We start from the raw sequence: 21,445 nt of genomic DNA on the forward strand, positions 1-21,445 counted from the left end.
CTATGACACCGGCTGACCTGTTACATGTGCGCTTGGCAGCTGAAGACATCTGTGTTGATCCCATGTTCATATGTGCCCGCATTGCTGAGAAAACGGAAGTTTTTATATATGCAAATAAGCCTCTAGGAGCAACGGGGGTGTTACCATTACACCTAATAGCTCTGCAATTGCCACGACCGCTGCACTTTGACCGGAACAAGTGTGATCACTTTTACACTGATAGTCTTGTCAATCAAAGTGCAGAGGGCGCAGCAGCAGTTGCAGAGAGAGCAGAGCTGCTAGGTGCAATGGTAACGCCCCCGTTGCTCCTAGAGGCTCATTTGCATATATTAAAACATCAGTTTTCTCAGCAATGTGGGCACATATGAACATGGGGCCAATACAGCTGCCAAACACAGGTGGAATAGGCCAGGGGTCAGCCATTATGAAGGGAAACCGCTTAAGACTGGACATATTTCAGTTCAACAGCCCGATCCTATCTGCATTGTGTAGGAAATGTAGACGAGAAGGCGATGAAATGGATCTCTGTACGTAACTCTGCCTCTTGCTTACTTAGCAGTCATAGTTAGGACAGGAAAGGGTGCTACGAGCGACTTCCGCTCTGGAGATGAACTTCAGCTCTGTCTGTCTTGAGGCAGAATACACTTTGCTCCGAGCTATTAGTAGCAGGGTGACTGGTTATCGGTCACATGCTTATAACGCGGTGTGAGGTGTCTGCACAGTGTCACCGCAGTGTCACCGCACGCCCTCAGGCTACTGCAATGACAGCGATGCACAATAGAGCCCTACCTCCTGCACGGGCGCCATCGCGCGTTCACGTTCCGCCCGCTACTTACTATAGCTGCGCACATGTTCACACGTTTCCTTCGTCAGTCACGATTGCATTACTATCATTCCTGTACAAGTGTTTCAGGGATAGAAGCAAGGTGATAATCTCCGGCAATGTTACAATGTATGACATGTATGACACTTTGTAAATAGAAGCGCCATCACATTTCACATATACGGTATAGGGAGGGCTGTTGACAGCGGGATCATTGTTCTCCTGTTAGGCAACTTGTTCTACTGATCCCTGCAATAACCTACACTACATTACTTAGGCTGGGTTCTGATTCCAGCAGCAGAATAGTGAGTGCAGCTCTGGAGTATAATACAGGATGTAACTCAGGATCAGTACAGGATAAGTAATATACAGTACAGACCAAAAGTTTGGACACACCTTCTCATTCAAAGAGTTTTCTTTATTTTCATGACTATAAAAATTGGAGATTCACAATGAAGGCATCAAAACTATGAATTAACACATGTGGAATTATATACATAACAAACAAGTGTGAAACAACTGAAAATATGTCATATTCTAGGTTCTTCAAAGTAGCCACCTTTTGCTTTGATTACTGCTTTGCACACTCTTGGCATTCTCTTGATGAGCTTCAAGAGGTAGTCCCCTGAAATGGTTTTCACTTCACAGGTGTGCCCTGTCAGGTTTAATAAGTGGGATTTCTTGCCTTATAAATGGGGTTGGGACCATCAGTTGCGTTGAGGAGAAGTCAGGTGGATACACAGCTGATAGTCCTACTGAATAGACTGTTAGAATTTGTATTATGGCAATAAAAAAGCTGCTAAGTAAAGAAAAACGAGTGGCCATCATTACTTTAAGAAATGAAGGTCAGTCAGTCAGCCGAAAAATTGGGAAAACTTTGAAAGTAAGGGCTATTTGACAATGAAGGAGAGTGATGGGGTGCTGCGCCAGATGACCTGGCCTCCACAGTCACCGGACCTGAACCCAATCGAGATGGTTTGGGGTGAGCTGGACCGCAGAGTGAAGGCAAAAGGGCCAACAAGTGCTAAGCATCTCTGGGAACTCCTTCAAGACTGTTGGAAGACCATTGCAGGGGACTACCTCTTGAAGCTCATCAAGAGAATGCCAAGAGTGTGCAAAGCAGTAATCAAAGCAAAAGGTGGCTACTTTGAAGAACCTAGAATATGACATATTTTCAGTTGTTTCACACTTGTTTATTATGTATATAATTCCACATGTGTTAATTCATAGTTTTGATGCCTTCATAGTCATGAAAATAAAGAAAACTCTTTGAATGAGAAGGTGTCTCCAAACTTTTGGTCTGTACTGTATGTACGCAGTGACTCCACCAGCAGAATAGTGAGTGCAGCTCTGGAGTATAATATTTTGTGTTTTTGAATCGAATTTTGATGTTTTTGTATCAACAGTCAAGAAAGTTGTTTTACTATAAACTTATCGGCTTCTGCATGTCAAAGACTGTTATGACTAGATATAGCTTGCTTCAAGGGGTTGTCTGTCTTAGGCCTCTTTCACACAAGCGTGACGGATTAGGTCCGGGTGCGTTCAGTGAAACGCGCACCATTTTGCAAGCAAGTTCAGTCAGTTTTGTCGGCAATTGCGTTCAGTTGTCCAGTTTTTTCCGCGCGGGTGCAATGCGTTTTGATGCGTTTTTCACGTGCGTGATAAAAAAACGGAAGGTTTACAAACAACATCTCTTAGCAACCATCAGTGAAAAACGCATCGCACCCGCACTTGCTTGCGGATGCAATGCGTTTTTCACGCAGCCCCATTCACTTCTATGAGGCCAGGGCTGCTTGAAAAACGCAGAATATAGAACATGCTGCGATTTCCACTCAACGCAGAAGTGATGTGTGAAAAAGAACGCTCATGTACACAGACCCATTAGGATTCAGTGCGGGTGCTATGCGTTCACGTCCTGCATTGCACCCGCGTGGAAAACTCACTCGTGTAAAAGGGGCCTTAGGAAATGACAACCCCAGTGGTCCTAACCTGTACCTAAATTAAAAATACAAACAAAACACTCATCTATCTGCGTTCCTGCCGTTCCCTAGTCCCCGCTGCAGACCTTTTCCCCGATCCCCACAGTAAGTGGCTTGGTCTTGTGACAGCAGCAGTCAGTCACAGGCCTCAGCGGTCACATCTGTTTGAGCGGCACGTCACTGCTATTCACGGGCAATTGAAACACATGGGACGACTAAGACCAGTGATTGGCTGCAGCGGTACTAAGCCAGTTCCTGATTCTGCAGTCGCCAGAAGCGGCCAGGATCAGAGGCAAAAATACAGGCATGGTGGGAACCACGGACCAGTGTGTTGTTTTTTTTTGTTGTTTTGTTTTTTTAATGCCGTTATGATCCTTTAAAAACATAAAAATGTGAAAATTAAATCTACTAATAGCTGTTATTCACTGGATACTTACTATGCAGCGTTTTACCAGTTTCCTCCACATTTTTCTAGTTGTAGAGAGATTGGCCTAGTTTTTGTTGATCTTTTCACATACCTCATATTACACGTCCAGGTGTAAATGACATTAACATAAAAGTGGCTGCAGCTGATTATTCATGCTGGATCCTTAGTTTAGCTGAAGGATACTGTTTACAGACGCTGGGGTGTGGGTGTTGTCTGTGTATCTATACCCTTTATATGACACAGACCGCCGTTTATTACTAACATAAATCTTCTCTTATGCAGATTTAGAGTATGGAAAATCTATATAATACTGCCCTCTATACAAGAATATAACTACTATAATACTGCCCCTATGTACAAGAATATAACTACTATAATACTGCCCCTATGTACAAGAATATAACTACTATAATACTGCCCCTCTATACAAGAATATAACTACTATAATACTGCCCCTATGTACAAGAATATAACTACTATAATACTGCTCCTATGTACAAGAATATAACTACTATAATACTGCCCCTATGTACAAGAATATAACTACTATAATACTGCCCCTATGTACAAGAATATAACTACTATAATACTGCCCCTCTATACAAGAATATAACTACTATAATACTGCCCCTATGTACAAGAATATAACTACTATAATACTGCCCCTATGTACAAGAATATAACTACTATAATACTGCCCCTATGTACAAGAATATAACTACTATAATACTGCCCCTATGTACAAGAATATAACTACTATAATACTGCCTCCTATGTACAAGAATATAACTACTATAATACTGCTCCTATGTACAAGAATATAACTACTATAATACTGCTCCTATGTAGAAGAATATAACTACTATAATACTGCCCCTGTGTACAAGAATATAACTACTATAATACTGCCCCTGTGTACAAGAATATAACTACTATAATACTGCCCCTGTGTACAAGAATATAACTACTATAATACTGTCTCCTATGTACAAGAATATAACTACTATAATACTGCTCCTATGTACAAGAATATAACTACTATAATACTGCCTCCTATGTACAAGAATATAACTGCTATAATACTGCCTCCTATGTACAGGAATATAACTACTATAATACTGCTCCTATGTACAAGAATATAACTACTATAATACTGCTCCTATGTACAAGAATATAACTACTATAATACTGCCTCCTATGTACAAGAATAGAACTGCTATAATACTGCCTCCTATGTACAGGAATATAACTACTATAATACTGCCTCCTATGTACAAGAATATAACTACTATAATATTGCTCCTATGTACAATAATATAACTACTATAATACTGCCTCCTATGTACAAGAATATAACTACTATAATACTGCCTCCTATGTACAAGAATATAACTACTATAATACTGCCTCCTATGTACAAGAATATAACTACTATAATACTTCTCCTATGTACAAGAATATAACTACTATAATACTGCCTCCTATGTACAAGAATAGAACTACTATAATACTACCTCCTATGTACAAGAATAGAACTTCTATAATACTACTCCTATGTACAAGAATATAACTACTATAATACTGCTCCTATGTACAAGAATATAACTACTATAATACTGCTCCTATGTACAAGAATATAATTACTATAATACTGTTCCAATGTACAGGAATATAACTACTATAATACTGCCTCCTATGTACAAGAATATAACTACTATAATACTGCCTCCTATGTACAAGAATATAACTACTATAATACTGCTCCTATGTACAGGAATATAACTACTATAATACTGCTCCTATGTACAGGAATATAACTACTATAATACTGCCTGCTATGTATAATGTTTAGGTGGTTATATTGTGTCGCCTGTTGTCACATTGTGTGTCTGTTCGGTGCAGCAGGTTGCGGTATGTAGCACTGTGTAGATCTGTCTTGTGTTCTCTCCTGTAGGAGGCTGTGGGTCCTGCCTTGTGACAGCCGTGCACTTCCAAGATGAACGTTACCAAGGGTGGCCTGGTGCTGTTTTCTGCCAATTCCAATTCCGCCTGCGTAGAGCTGGCCAAGAAGATTGGAGAGTATGTATGCGGCGAGCGGGACGTGACGTCCCGTCGCTCTCTCTGACCTTCAGCTCGATGATCTTTTGCTGCTGTTTTGGCTTCTTCATTTTTTTTCTCCCTTTCCTTCTATCGTTTCCAATTAGACTGAAAACATTTAATTATAGAGCAGGAATTGCCGCCTCCACACATAAACCGTCAGACATCTCTTCTCCCACTCCATGGCTTGCAGAATAGGCGGTCACTCCGCAGAGACACGTGTCAGAAGCCTTGAGTTGCTGTCAATGTATTCAGGAATTGCACTATAAGCAGTTCCCCAGTGTTATGTGGCTGTTTGAATCTCCTGGAATAGGAGCGATTCCTAATGGCAGACCGCAGGGCGCCGCGAATGTCCTCCGTTAATGCAGCCACTTATGTTGTCGGGGGGTAAAGCCGGGCATGAGTCGCTTACTGGGTTTTTCTATTTTTCCTTACTTTTTACAGACGCCTTGGGATTGAGCTGGGAAAAGTGCTGGTGTACCAGGAACCAAACAGAGGTAAGGGTTTAATCTCTGCCCATTTCCTCCTCCTCTATTTGGACAGTCCAAAATGCGCCAAATTTATTAAGAGGCACGTTTTACGTCATTGCGACTGCTGTGTGAGACGCCAGTCTTGGTACATTTTCCCCCTAGGTGTTGTTTCCAGTGTTTTATCAAAATCCTCCTGTTTTGTGTCCGTCGCTCCAGTGCAGACCTATGTGTCTCCATGGTTACAGACTACAGCGTGTAGTCTGGTCCCGCAGTCTCGCGTTTTTCTGTCTTCAATCTGCGTCCTCTTCGACTGTCTACAGGTTCTGAAGACGGGGAACACATGCAGGATCACAAGGCACATATAGCTCTGCCTAGGAGCTGTGTACACAGAACGGTAGAATGGAGTAATGCGGCATCCGGATGGGTGGAAAGTTACATGAAATCCATGAGCACATGATGGGGAAGTAGTAATCAATATGTGATAGCGCTGAGCTCCCGGTGTCCTGGCGTAACCTAATGAGCAGCTGTCGGGTGGTTATTTTTAATTTCTATAATGAGGCTGGTGGCCGTCCTTGTTAGTTAATGAACCTATAATCTGCGCTTCTCCTGCAGCTCGTCGCTCCTGCAGGACGTTCTGCTACGTACTCGGATAACTGTGTCTAGTGTCCTTGATGACGCCTCCAGCGCCGAGAGATGTTGTGTCTGCGCAGCTCACGTCAGCAGTAATCTCTGTGGCTCCGCTCATACTCTGCTGCGTCCTCAGTCATTTTTTTTTATCGTCCTTTTGCAAGCGCTTGCCTGCAGTGAACGGTCGGTTTTTAGGCCTTATGTTCTCTGCTGATTAACTATTTCGCTCAATTCAAGACTAAAAATGTAATTATATATAATGATAGATCCCTGCATCCACCACTAGGAGGAGCTCACTGGAGGCTGTTTATTGCTTATTTCTATCTGTTCCTAGTATGCAGTAAGCATCTGAGCTCCATCTAGTGGTGGGTGCTGGCAGACAGAATCTTATTATTCCATACAGATTGAGAATTTAATCAGCACAGAAGTCTGAACTTATTTAGATTAAAGGGGTTGTCCAATTGAGACCGCTTATCCCCTTTCCAGAGGCTGATTGGTGGAGGTCTGTCCAATGGGTCCCTGACAATCGGGGAATGGGGGCCCGTGCTCTCTGTTTGAATTAAACTGCAGACACGTATACATTTCCACTGCTGCACTCATCTGTATGGTGCTGCCAAGTGATAGCCGAGTACAAGCACTTGGCTGTCTGCAGCAGGCCTGTAGAGCTGCCACTCCATTCAAATTGTGCAGCACGGGCCCCTGTTTTCTTGATCAGCGGGGGCTTCAGTGATCAGACCCCCGCCGATCCTGTGGATAGGGGATACGTTTTCTTAATGAGGCAACCACTTTAAAATATGCGAAATGGTGTTAAAGGGCGGGTTGTGTCACTTCAGCAAGTGGCACTTATGTAGAGAAAGTGAATACAAGGCACTTACTAATGTATTGTGATTGTCCATGTTACCTCCTTTGCTGGCTGGATTCATTTTTCCATCACATTATACACTGCTGGTATCCAGGAGTTACGACCACCCTGCAATCCAGCAGCGGTGGTCGTGCTTGCACACTGTAGGAAAAAGCGCCGGCCTCTGTGGTGGCCGGGAGCGCACATAGACTTTCATTGCGCAGCATTTCCTGTCCCGGCCAGCTCGTATATGCACTGTAGCCGTGGTCATAACCCCTGGATACCAGTAGTGTATAATGGGATAGAAAAATGAATCCAGCCAGCAAAGGAAGCAATATGGAGAATCGCAATATATTAGTAAGTGCCTTGTATTAAAGGGGTCCTCTCACTTCATTAAGTGGCATTTATCATGTAGAGGAAGTTAATACAAGGCACTTACTAATGTATTGTAATTCTCCATATTACCTCCTTTGCTGGCTTTTCCATCACATTATACACTGCTGGTATCCAGGGGTTACGACCACCCTGCAATCCAGCAGCGGTGGTCGTGCTTGCACACTGTAGGAAAAAGTGCAGGCCTCTCAGGTGACCGGGACCGGGGGAGCACACACAGGCGGTGCTTTTTCTTATAGTGTGCAAGCACGACCACTGCTGCTGGATTGGAGGGTGGTCATAACCCCTGGAAGCAATATGGATAGCAATATGGATAATAACAATACATTAGTAAGTGCCTTGTATTAGGCCTCTACATAATAAATGCTATTTGTTGAAGTGACACAACCCCTTTAAAGGGGTTGTCTCATCATAGACAATGGGGGAATATCGCTAGGATATGCCCCCATTGTCTTATAGGGATCCGATGGGACCCGCACCTATATCTGGAACGGAGCCCCGCAAGGTGGTGGCTGGAGGACTCCGGTCCGGCCACCACCAAGCAGGCTCCCTATGGAAGTGAATAGGGGCGCACCGCGCATGACCGGCCACCGCTCCCATTCACTTCTATGGGCTCGACGGAAATTGCCGAGCCAGTGCTTGGCTATTTTCGCCGGCCCCATAGAAAATGAGTGGAGGGCGGCTGTGCATGCGCAGTGTGCCTCTCCTTCACTTTTGGGGCTCCGTTCTCTATGATGAGACAACCCCTTTAAGGATGAAGCATTTTTTTATCTTTATTTTTTTCGTTTTTACGTTTACTGAATCCATAACATTTTTAATTTTTCCATCAATGTAGCCATTCGAGAACTTGTCACTCGCCTTAGCCCAACTAGGGGGCTTAACCATGAGATATTCGGATCCCATATAATAGACACAATACACTGCAATGCAAAAGTATTGCAGTGTGTCATAATGATGAAGACAGGCATCCTATTAGGCCCTGATAAACTTTGATGATAGACCCGGGGTCCTTTGTTTGACCTTCTGCTGCCATGACAACACATTGGCACTATGAGATTGCACTGTGTGGGGCGCCAATCGAGGGACTTCAGATGCTGAGATCACTTGATGCTGGCATCTAGGAGGTTAAACAGCCGGCGTCAGAGTTGTCTTGGATCCCGGCCATTGCAGCAGGATGTCTGCTGTATGTTATAGCTGACAGCCATCCCCACGCGGCACATGTAGATGAAAGGGATGGAGATCAGGTAGATACAGTTAGATATAGATAGATACAGACACACTTATTCTTCCTTCTTGGCGCCTGTTGATTATTCAGAACTGATCTGTAATATATTTTATTTCCAGAGACCCGCGTTCAGATCCAGGAGTCGGTGCGAGGGAAGGACGTGTTTATCATACAGACGGTTTCCAAGTAAGTGATTGCTGGAAGGGGACGATCCTGCCTGCATTCACATTCTCATCTGAGGTGTTAAGAGTTCACATTTTCACAAGACACTTGGCTGAGATAATTGTGAAGAACATCAGAAATGAGCTCACGCCGCCATCGAGACGTCGTGTAATAATTCATCTTTACTGCATGGATACAGCCTTATATAGGGATGAGCCAACAGCGGGCAAAGCAGATGGGCATGATATAACAGGGGACGGGGCAATGGCTGCAGCATGCATAGACCTTTGTCGTGTAGCCAAAATGCAAGGAACAATCTCTTTCCCCCAGTGTCTGGGTTTGTGCCAATTGGTTAACTGAAGAGGGGTCGTCATAGCAGACCAAACTATTAAAGGGGTTTTCCACCATGACATTAAAACTGCTAATGAAAGTAACATTGATTGGTGACATTGCCACCTAGCGATTGGTGACAGTGGCGTCTTTTGATGAAGGGGGGAGGGATAGGCATACGCAGCAAGTGAACAGTCAGGTCTTGAAGTCAATGTGTTGGAAGCAGGAATAATGAGCAAGCGTAAGGATCTGAGTGACTCTGACATGGGCCGAATTGTGTAGATCAGGCATGCTCAACCTGCAGCCCTCCAGCTGTTGCAAAACTACAACTACCAGCATACCCTAGCTGTAGGCTGTCCGGGGATGCTGGGAGTTGTAGTTTAGCAACAGCTGGAGGGCCGCAGGTTGGGTATCCCTGGGTGTAGACGACCGGGTCCCACCCTCCCTGAAGCTGAGTGTTCCCAGTATTTTGTGGTTAGTACCTACCAAAAGTGGTTCAAGGAAGGACAACCTGTAAACTGGCAACAAGGTCATGAGGGCACAAGGCTCATTGATGCGTGGGGGCGGGCGGTGAAGGCTAGCCCGTCTGGTCCGATCCCACAGAACAGCTACTGTAGAGCAGACTGCTGAAAAACGTACTGCTGGCGATGATCAGAAGGTGTCGGGGCGTGGCGGTGACATGAGAGAGATGTGTGTCAGGGTTTTTTTCTCTCAGGACCAGGCCGCACGTGGTTCTCCGGCTGTGACGGAGCAGATTCCACATTGACTAGCAGCTGTGGGAGTAATGCTTGCTGTCTTAGGTAACCACTGTGGCATTCATTGTCGGCTCTCTGCCATGTCTACAGGGATGTGAACACGACAATTATGGAGCTTTTAATCATGGTGTACGCATGCCGGACCTCGTGCGCGAAGACCATCAGCGGCGTCATCCCTTACTTCCCTTACAGCAAGCAGTGCAAGATGAGGAAGAGAGGGTCCATCGTCTCCAAGCTCCTGGCCTCCATGATGTGCAAAGCCGGTAAGAGACTAAATGAAGAGGTGTTGCGGGGTGTGGCCAGCTCTGCAACAAAAATGGCCGACCCAGGAACCCCTGTTCAGTGTGCGAAAAGTGTCCATAACCCCTTTAGGTTAGTATTACACATAGGGGCAGATTTACTAGGACAGCTGCTGTGGACACCGGTCTTCATTTGTCCTTGCATGAGGTGCGCCATTAAGAGGTGCAGACCTCATAATAATTGTGGTGCAGGTTGGGCCACCTGTGCACCAGAACTGGCTGGAGTAGGTATCTGCCATGATTTGCACCAGTTTTCTGGTGTACAGGTTGTAAAAGGAGTAGGGCCGCGGAAGTCCCGCTTGTGGCCCACCTCCTCCTGCCCACTCCCCAACCACTTATTGGACTATTGCCAGGGATGTCGGAAAATGCTGGAAAGTCACAAATTTTGACGTAAGCCGGCATTTGTGACAAAATGTACGCCTAAAAACTGGCATGGAGACATAAATCTAATGCAGGAAAAGTTGTTGTTTTTTTGCATTGTGTTTTGGTTTTGTGCTTTTTGGTGTTTTTGTCAATGCTGAAATGCTCAGCATGCTCCTAGTATGGCGTTTTTTTTTACCTTCGGCATCTCTATGGGCGTTTAAATACGGCTGAAAAGTTAGAGAAAAAAAAAACGGTAAACCTACATGAGGTATATGTCTGTGAAGGAAGCCTTGAAGAGTCTGCTTCTGCCTCTGTTATTCCTCCTGGCAACGTACACACAAGTTGGCAGCTGGATGTTACCATTGTCAAAGGGATACATCCCTACACAGCCTGACACTGCCCAGTTATACATGAGTTTCCAGGAGGAATGCAGAGTTGGGTGATTCACACAGGAGAGCCGGCCAGTCCTGTGTAACCTCGCAGAGCAGCCATGTTCTTATTCGTGGACAGAAAAAACTGCTAACTAAAGTCTACTGTCTGTCCACAGTGGCTGTAAAGTTTAAAGGAGGGTTCTCCAGGGTTTTCATATTGATTGATTATCATCCTCAGGGTAGGTCACCAATATGAGATCGGCGGAATCCGACTCCTGACGCCAAGCGCTGCGCCGTCCATTGGATAGCGGTTGTGCCTGGTTTTGCAGCTCAGTCCCATTCACCGAGGCTACGTTAGGAAGAGGAAGAGAGCTATGGTAAGATGATTGGCAGGGGTGCTGGGAGTCCGACCCCCACCGATTTGATATTGATGACCTATCCTAAGGATAGGACATAAATATGAAAATTCGGGAAAACCAGGGAAGTGCAGTATTGGCGGTCATTGAAGTAAAGCCTGAATTTTGCGGTTTCCATAGTCTTCGGGGATGTCTTACTGGATCCATTTATGGTTAATGGATCGCTCCTGCTGTCTAGGAGACTGACACGGTTTTGCTCTTTTCATATCCGTGTAGCTCACCTCACCCCAGCATCATGTCTGGAGGCATTTCAGCTCGGCCTGTGGGAATTCTTCCATCTATAGAGAATCCATTAGCGTCTGTTTATTTGGTCTCCTGATTCGCTGTATAAACTTGGCTCCCCGGTCTTTATGCAATTTAAGCTCTGGATTAAGCAAACAGTCACCCAGGCAGAAATCCAAGCTGCTGCTGATAACTTGAGAGGAACGGCCTCTGATCTCTGGCGATGTACTATTCCTGTATACTACGGTGTCACCCTTTATATTCTCTCCCAAAGGTCTAACTCACTTCATTACCATGGACCTGCATCAGAAGGAGATTCAGGGCTTCTTCAATATTCCCGTGGACAATCTACGAGCGTCTCCGTTCCTCTTACAGTACATCCAGGAAGAGGTGAGCCGGCCGCAGACGTGTGCCGTGGCGAGAGTCACTGCCCTGGACACGCTACACTAAATTTCCCATTGCAAAAAAAAAATATTTAGACTGTGTGTATTGTTCTTTTTTGGGATCCCTCTGCATAGTTGATTGCAGAGAAATAAAAGGTCAATGCACCGGCCAGACATATGCCAATAGCATACTCTATTTGGGATCCGTCTGGACTATTAACCCCTTAAAGAGTTGTCCAGAATTTCTATATTGTTGGCCTATCCTCAGGCTGTATCCTAACGGTGTTGTTCTGACAACCTGCCGATCAGCTCTAATCTTGTAGCTCCACCTCTGAAACAACACTCTCTAGTGGAGGGAGCTGGTAACTGCAGCACTGGTAACCAGCTTTAGCCACTACAGAATGGACGGAGCTATGTAGTGCAAGGTAACAGCTGACTGTGGCGGTGTGGGGTGTCAGACCCCCACTGATCTGATATTGATAGATCATCCTGACGATAGGGTAGCAGTAACAAAATCCAGGACAAGCCCTTTAAGGACCAAGCCAGTCTTGGCTGCAACGTCCTAGTGTTTTTTATCCTTTGACATAGTTGTATGAGGGCTTGTTTTTTTCTTTTTCTTCCTAATAACAGTATTAAAGGGGTTGTCCCACCATAACAACTTGTCACATGATAGGGGATTAGTATCCGATTGGTGGGGTCCAACTGCTGAAACCCCCACAGAATAGAGAGATGGTCGAGCATGCGTGCTGCCCCTCCATTTAACTATATGGGATTGCTAAGTTCTATATAGCGCTATACTCTGTATGTCTCCAGAACTACCCTAGAAGTGAATGGAATGGCAGGGGGCTTGTCCGACCATCCATTACATTCATTTTTGGGAGGCTCCACAGGATATGGGGCTCCTGTTAATTGGTGGGGTCCCAGGGATCTAATTGTTATGCCTTATCCTGTGGATAAAAGGGACAGCTTTATATAACCGCAATATCCTTTTAACCTGACATGCTTAGAGGACCTTTCCCCTTTTCCTGACATGTCTGTTTTAATAGCTTCCTGCATTCCCCACGTACTAACAATTCTGGAGCCTTTATTCTTATGTCTCTATGTTGCTCCATTCCTTTATTATTTGCACTAGAAGTTATGAATGAATTGCTATTAGCCTTCAGTAAGGGTACAGAGGGAGGTAACCAGTTTGGGGGGGGGGGGGGTACCTGCACAGACTGAAAATGGCAGCACTGATTGGATAGAGTCAATAGAGTCAGTCTGTGCAGGTACACCCCCCCAACTGGTTACCTCCCTCTGTACCCTTACTGAAGGCTAATAGCAATTCATTCATAACTTCGAGTGCAAATAATAAAGGAATGGCGCAACATAGAGACATAAGAATAAAGGCTCCAGAATTGTTATTACATGGGGAATGCATGAAGCTATTAAACCAGGAATGGGAGGAGTGGTGACAGGTCCTCTTTATCTGTTCCCTCTTAACCTGCCTGTTATCACCACTAGGGGGCGATCACATTGCCCCCTGGTGGTGGCAGCAGACAGCTGAGATTTCTGGATGACAAAGAAGCCATAAAATTATATTATTATCTTAATAAAAAGCTCCAAATCATAAAAAAAAAAAATTTGTAGCATACGACTGCCTGTATTATTGTGTGCTGCAGGCCTATGGAAGGCAGATACCTCTTTATAGGAGTATTAAAAATTCGTCTTCACATTGAAACTTGCCTACCAGCAGACAGGACTATTAATATTTAAAGGATAACTGTCATATTTTATTTTGCCAGTTTATTAGAGCTCGGCATCTATACCTGAGTTAGTCTGCCAATGATTGTTAAAAGATCTGTAATTGCCTTATAAAAACAGCTTGCATTAAAGGGGTTCTGCAGTTTGTTTAAACTGATGATCTATCCTCTGGATAGATCATCAGCATCTGATCGGCAGGGGTCCGACACCCGGGACCACTACCGATCTGCTGTTTGAGAAGGCAGCAGCACTCCAGGAGCGCCGCGGCCTTCTCACAGTTTAAAACATGACAGTTACACTTTAAAGATCTGTTCCAGGAGGCCCCATAGATGACATTACCACAGCTGATTGGCATGCTGTTCAGGTTCCTAGGAAAGCTGGGTGACCTATTGGGCTGTAAATCACATCTCATCAGGGCGGCACACACGAGGAACGTTCTGTACCTTGATGGTAATATCACTTATGAGCGGCCCGTTCTGTTCCACAGCTCTGTATACCTGCCCGCAGTCAGACGATAGCAGCGTATCTGAATCTGCGAGTGTGTTGTGCAGGTTACTGTCTGTCTCTGAGGTGACAGATGATCTCTCCGCTGCGTAATTACAGCACAGATATAGGAAGCCGTGCATCGTAAATGTTCCAGCTGGCACGACGGGAGGCGATCATGTTTCTAGCTGAACAATGAGCGTGAATCTCATTTACTGCATCCAGGAGACCCGACTGAGCCGTGTACATAGCGTTTACCTGTAGATGTAGCGACGCAGCGTTTACCTGTAGATGTAGCGACGCAGCGTTTACCTGTAGATGTAGCGACGCAGCGTTTACCTGTAGATGTAGCGACGCAGCGTTTACCTGTAGATGTAGCGACGCAGCGTTTACCTGTAGATGTAGCGACGCAGCGTTTACCTGTAGATGTAGCGACGCAGCGTTTACCTGTAGATGTAGCGACGCAGCGTTTACCTGTAGATGTAGCGACGCAGCGTTTACCTGTAGATGTAGCGACGCAGCGTTTACCTGTAGATGTAGCGACGCAGCGTTTACCTGTAGATGTAGCGACGCAGCGTTTACCTGTAGATGTAGCGACGCAGCGTTTACCTGTAGATGTAGCGACGCAGCGTTTACCTGTAGATGTAGCGACGCAGCGTTTACCTGTAGATGTAGCGACGCAGCGTTTACCTGTAGATGTAGCGACGCAGCGTTTACCTGTAGATGTAGCGACGCAGCGTTTACCTGTAGATGTAGCGACGCAGCGTTTACCTGTAGATGTAGCGACGCAGCGTTTACCTGTAGATGTAGCGACGCAGCGTTTACCTGTAGATGTAGCGACGCAGCGTTTACCTGTAGATGTAGCGACGCAGCGTTTACCTGTAGATGTAGCGACGCAGCGTTTACCTGTAGATGTAGCGACGCAGCGTTTACCTGTAGATGTAGCGACGCAGCGTTTACCTGTAGATGTAGCGACGCAGCGTTTACCTGTAGATGTAGCGACGCAGCGTTTACCTGTAGATGTAGCGACGCAGCGTTTACCTGTAGATGTAGCGACGCAGCGTTTACCTGTAGATGTAGCGACGCAGCGTTTACCTGTAGATGTAGCGACGCAGCGTTTACCTGTAGATGTAGCGACGCAGCGTTTACCTGTAGATGTAGCGACGCAGCGTTTAAAGGGGTTGTCCAGGCTCAGAGCTGAACCCGGACATATCCCCATTTTCACCCAGGCAGCCCCCCTGACTTGAGTATTGGAGCAGTTCATGCTCCGATGCTCTCCATTGCCCTGCACTAAATCGTGCAGTGCAAAGGCATTTTCAGGAGTTCCGGTGACGAACCAGGCTCTCTATGGGGCTGCCAGGAAGCCTTGTGACTTCACCGGCACTTATGAGCGGGCTTTAGCGCTGCCCTAGCCAGTAAAATGGCTAGGGCAGCACTAAAGCACGCCCATCAAAGCCGGTGACGTCCGGCAGTGTGTTATTGTAAACAAAAGAGCCCATGCCCGCGCTATCCAGCACAGGGCAAAGGAGAGCATCAGAGCATGAGATGCTCCAATGCTAGCCTCAGGGGGGCTGCCTGGGTGAAAATAAGGGTATGTCCGGGTTCAGCTCTGAACCCTCATAACTGATATTAACATCAATGCTACAGGAAACATTATGAAACCCACTTCTTTTACAGCAATTGGTTGAACAGCTTTTTTTTTTTTGTACTAAATGTCCATTGTGTCCTGCCTCACTATTATGCACAGATTTTGTATTTTCATTACCCGGAAGGCGCTTTCTGTGGTGTTTTTCACATTTTGTTATGTTACTCTTTTTGCTAAAATAATAAAAAATAATCCAGTCGTCGCCCCCCCCCCCCCCCATCAATCTGCACTCAATACCCCATAATGAGAAAGTGAGAACAGAAGATTAGAAATCTTGACCTAAGTATTCAGCCCCTTTACTTAGGACATGAGTATTCAGACCCTTTGCTATGCATACTTATGTCCAGGCGAAATTGAAGTTTTTCCTTTTTAATAAATTTGCTCAAATTTCTAATATTCTGTTTTTGCTTTCTCATAATGGGTTACAGAGTGTAGATGTATGAGGGAGAATCTTGATTATTAAAAAAAAAAATTAACACAATGAGCAACATACCAAACTGAAAGGGTCTGAATGCATTTATAAATGCTAAAAACCGCCTCCAATGTCCAAGAATATAACTACTATAATACTGCTCCTATGTACAGGAATATAACTACTATAATACTGCTCCTATGTACAAGAATATAACTACTATAATACTGCCTCCTATGTACAAGAATATAACTACTATAATACTGCTCCTATGTACAGGAATATAACTACTATAATACTGCTCTTATGTACAAGAATATAACTACTATAATACTGCCTCCTATGTACAGGAATATAACTACTATAATACTGCCTCCTATGTACAAGAATATAACTACTATAATACTGCTCCTATGTACAAGAATATAACTACTATAATACTGCCTCCTATGTACAAGAATATAACTACTATAATACTGCCTCCTATGTACAAGAATATAACTACTATAATACTGCCTCCTATGTACAAGAATATAACTACTATAATACTGCTCCTATGTACAAGAATATAACTACTATAATACTGCTCCTATGTACAGGAATATAACTACTATAATACTGCTCCTATGTACAGGAATATAACTACTATAATACTGCCTGCTATGTACAAGAATATAACTACTATAATACTGCCTCCTATGTACAAGAATATAACTACTATAATACTGCCCCTATGTACAGGAATATAACTACTATAATACTGCCTCCTATGTACAAGAATATAACTACTATAATACTGCTCCTATGTACAAGAATATAACTACTATAATACTGCTACTATGTACAAAAATATAACTACTATAATACTGCTCCTATATACAAGAATATAACTACCATAATACTGCTCCTATGTACAAGAATATAACTACTATAATACTGCCTCCTATGTACAAGAATATAACTACTATAATACTGCTCCTATGTACAAGACTATAACTACTATAATACTGCCCCTATGTACAGGAATATAACTACTATAATACTGCCTCCTATGTACAAGAATATAACTACTATAATACTGCCTCCTATGTTCAAGAATATAACTACTATAATACTGCTCCTATGTACAAGAATATAACTACTATAATACTGCTCCTATGTACAAGAATATTACTACTATAATACTGCCTCCTATGTACAAGAATATAACTACTATAATACTGCCTCCTATATACAAGAATATAACTACTATAATACTGCTCCTATGTACAAGAATATAACTACTATAATACTGCCTCCTATGTACAAGGATATCACTACTATAATACTGCTCCTATGTACAAGAATATACTATAATACTGCCCCTATGTACAAGAATATACTATAATACCGCCCCCTATGTACAAGAATATACCTACTATAATACTGCCTCCTATGTACAAGAATATAACTACTATAATACTGCTCGTATGTACAAGAATATAACTACTATAATACTGCTCGTATGTACAAGAATATAACTACTATAATACTGCCTCCTATGTACAAGAATATTACTACTATAATACTGCCTCCTATGTACAAGACTATAACTACTATAATACTGCCTTCTATGTACAAGTATATAACTACTATAATACTGCTCCTATGTACAAGAATATAACTACTATAATACTGCTCCTATGTACAAGAAAATAACTACTATAATACTGCTCCTATGTACAAGAATATAACTACTATAATACTGCTCCTATGTACAAGAATATAACTACTATAATACTGCTCCTATGTACAAGAATATAACTACTATAATACTGCTCCTATGTACAAGAATATAACTACTATAATACTGCTCCTATGTAAGAATATAACTACTATAATACTGCTCCTATGTACAAGAAAATAACTACTATAATACTGCTCCTATGTACAAGAATATAACTACTATAATACTGCTCCTATGTACAAGAATATAACTACTATAATACTGCTCCTATGTACAAGAATATAACTACTATAATACTGCTCCTATGTACAAGAATATAACTACTATAATACTGCTCCTATGTACAAGAATATAACTACTATAATACTGCTCCTATGTACAGGAATATAACTACTATAATACTGCCTCCTATGTACAAGAATATAACTACTATAATACTGCCTCCTATGTACAAGAATATAACTACTATAATACTGCTCCTATGTACAAGAATATAACTACTATAATACTGCCTCCTATGTACAAGAATATAACTACTATAATACTGCCCACTATGTACAAGAATATAACTACTATAATACTGCTCCTATATACAAGAATATAACTACTATAATACTGCCTCCTATGTACAAGAATATAACTACTTCTTTAATTAACAGTCAATAAAGTTTTCTTATGTTTGAACAGAGATACATTGAATCAGATACAGAACACATGACATTATAATCACTGTCAGTAGACACCTATTCAAATAAGGTAAATAATCACAAGATAAAGTAATAAAAAAAGGGAGAAAAATAAAAGTAGGTGACATAAGCATGAATGTATTTCTTGCAGATAGATGACCTTTGTTCATGGTTTCTACTATAATTCTGATACATGGTTCTCAGCATATATTGGAGATAAATTCCGTTTTCCAGAATCTAGAAGAATATCCGCACGCTGGTCTTGGTTCTTGACTCCCTGTAGACAAACCACTTCAAATGTTAATGAAGTCTTCTATAACGTTTATGTGAATGTCTAGAATGTTTTCTGTTTTTTTCTGTACAGATTCCCGACTACAGAAATGCAGTTATTGTAGCCAAATCGCCGTCCTCTGCAAAAAGGTGCGAACCACATTCTCCTTTTCCTCTGTTGGGCCCCCTTCACATATGTCCGGCGAGCTTCTTCTTCTTTTCCTCTCTGGTGTGAAGTAGAAAACAGAGGAGAGCTGAAGCCAGAACTGATTCTATAGTTTTCTATGGGATAGTTCACATCCGGCGCATTAGTTGTGATGTTGGATGTCAAATAGCGGCGGACAGAAAAAACCCGGTGCATTCTCAGTTTTCCGTCCGGTGCTATCAATGGATAGATGTCGGATCTGTGCACATATATCAGTTGTGTCCGGCATCTGCCCTAAAACAGCTGGCTGGGCTTAACTGATATATGTGTGAAGCGGGCCTTATAAGTCAGGTGAATGGACTTCCCAGCCACGTGCAGTACCATATTTTTCCACTGTGTGGCGTTGCAACAGAGCAGACAATAGAAACCATATATTACTAATAAGAGGAAAGGTGAGAGATTCAGAGACGCCTCAATTTTTGGGATATTATCTGTATAGAGGGTTGGCTATTCTTCTGCTTGTTGTCAGTTCACGTAATATGGCGCAGGACAGCAGGGCCTCAGTATATGAGCTTCATACTCCTGCAGGCCCCTCTCTAAGAGGACATCTGTTTTACTATTTTTTTTCTTCCATCCCCCTCCCCGCAGAGCTCAGTCTTTTGCTGAACGGCTACGGCTAGGAATCGCCGTTATCCACGGAGAAGCTCAGGACGCGGAATCCGACCTGGTAGACGGAAGACATTCACCGCCGGTTGTCCAGAATATCGCTGCCATTCACTCCTCCTTAGAGATACCCTGTAAGTCTCTGTTTTTCCATCCAATATTAAAGGGCTTCTGTCATCAGGAGCATAGTTATTAAACTGGCTGGCATTAGACATGTGCTGAAGCTAACAGTCTTTGTCCCTTTTATTGTATGCAAATGAGCCTCTAGGAGCAATGGGGGTGTTACCCCTACTCCTAGAGGCTCTGTTCTCATCCCTCTGGCCACGCCCTCATCATACTGATTTAGGGTACTTTCACACTAGCGCTATTCTTTTCCGGCGCTGAGTTCCATCCTAGGGGCTCAATACCGGAAAAGAACTGATCAGTTTCACCCCCATGCATTCTGAAAGGAGAGAAATCCGTTCAGGATGCATCAGGACGTCTTCAGTTCAGTCACTGAACGGCGTTTTGGACGGAGGAAATACCGCAGCACGCTGCGGTATTATCTCCGTCCAAAATTTTGGATCAGTTGCCGGATCCGGGATTAATTTACATTGAAATGTATTAGTGCCGGATCTGTCCTTCCGGTAAAAATGTGAAAATAAATTATATAACTGATCCGTTTCTCCGGATGACATGCGGAGAGACGGATACATTCTTGCAATGCATTTGTAAGACGGATCCGCATCCGGTTCCGTCTACAAATGCTGTCTGTTTGCATACAGATTGCCAGATCCGGCAGGCAGTTCTGGCGACGTAACTGCTTGACGGATCACTCTGCCGCAAGTGCGAAAGTAGCCTTAGTGTTCACATCATCCTGCCTGATGCCTGATGAGGGCGTGGCCAGAGGAGGGAGAACAGAGTCTCTAGGTGTAATGGCAACACCCCCATTGCTCCTAGAGGCTCATTTGCATAAAATAAAAGTTCATTTTTTCACAAAAAAAAGGAGGCTCATAGAAAGAAGGGACAAACTATTAGCTTCAGCTGACACTAGCACATGTCTAAAACCAGTTTAATAACCATGTCCCTGATGACGGAAGCCCTTTTAAAGGGTTAATCCCATCTTCTAAAATGATGGCATAATGGTCACGCTCCAACCCCCCGACGACACTGAGAATTGAGGGGCCACAGTGCTGATTTAGCATTTCCTACCGTAAACTGTATTTCCTGCACAGCGGCGCCCCAGCAGAGCAGCTGTATTCAGGTGAGTGGGGCCGGCTGCACTGCAAGGGGAAGGTCTAGAAAAACTTAGATGGGGAGGCAGCACTAAATCGCCGCTTAGTGCCCTTCCCACCCATCTGGTGATGATTGACAGTTCTCTTCTAGAAAGAATAGTAAGGAGAAGACTGTCAATCATCAGCAGATGGGTGAGAGAGCAGGAGATTATGAATAACTAGGACTCTTCTCAGGTAGATTTGACTCTTTTCAAGGCCCGGGCTGCAATGATTAT

The 21,445-nt window shown here is 43.5% G+C and overlaps 1 protein-coding gene across 3 annotated transcripts in view; it reads left to right on the forward strand.

Annotated features, from left to right (window-relative positions):
* PRPSAP2 (phosphoribosyl pyrophosphate synthetase associated protein 2) overlaps positions 1–21,445 on the forward strand; it is a 42,342-nt gene that overhangs the window by 17,499 nt on the left and 3,398 nt on the right. For all 3 annotated transcript variants that reach the window (XM_040439479.1, XM_040439478.1, XM_040439480.1), the window contains 7 exons: positions 5,184–5,308; positions 5,771–5,823; positions 9,002–9,068; positions 10,220–10,392; positions 12,075–12,190; positions 19,243–19,298; positions 19,942–20,090. In XM_040439479.1, the coding sequence (XP_040295413.1) occupies positions 5,226–5,308; positions 5,771–5,823; positions 9,002–9,068; positions 10,220–10,392; positions 12,075–12,190; positions 19,243–19,298; positions 19,942–20,090 (697 nt within the window). In that variant the 5' untranslated portion in view covers positions 5,184–5,225. The remainder of the gene's footprint in view (positions 1–5,183; positions 5,309–5,770; positions 5,824–9,001; positions 9,069–10,219; positions 10,393–12,074; positions 12,191–19,242; positions 19,299–19,941; positions 20,091–21,445) is intronic.

The sequence above is a fragment of the Bufo bufo genome, chromosome 7 (genome assembly GCF_905171765.1).
Source record: "Bufo bufo chromosome 7, aBufBuf1.1, whole genome shotgun sequence".
Lineage (NCBI taxonomy): Eukaryota > Metazoa > Chordata > Amphibia > Anura > Bufonidae > Bufo > Bufo bufo.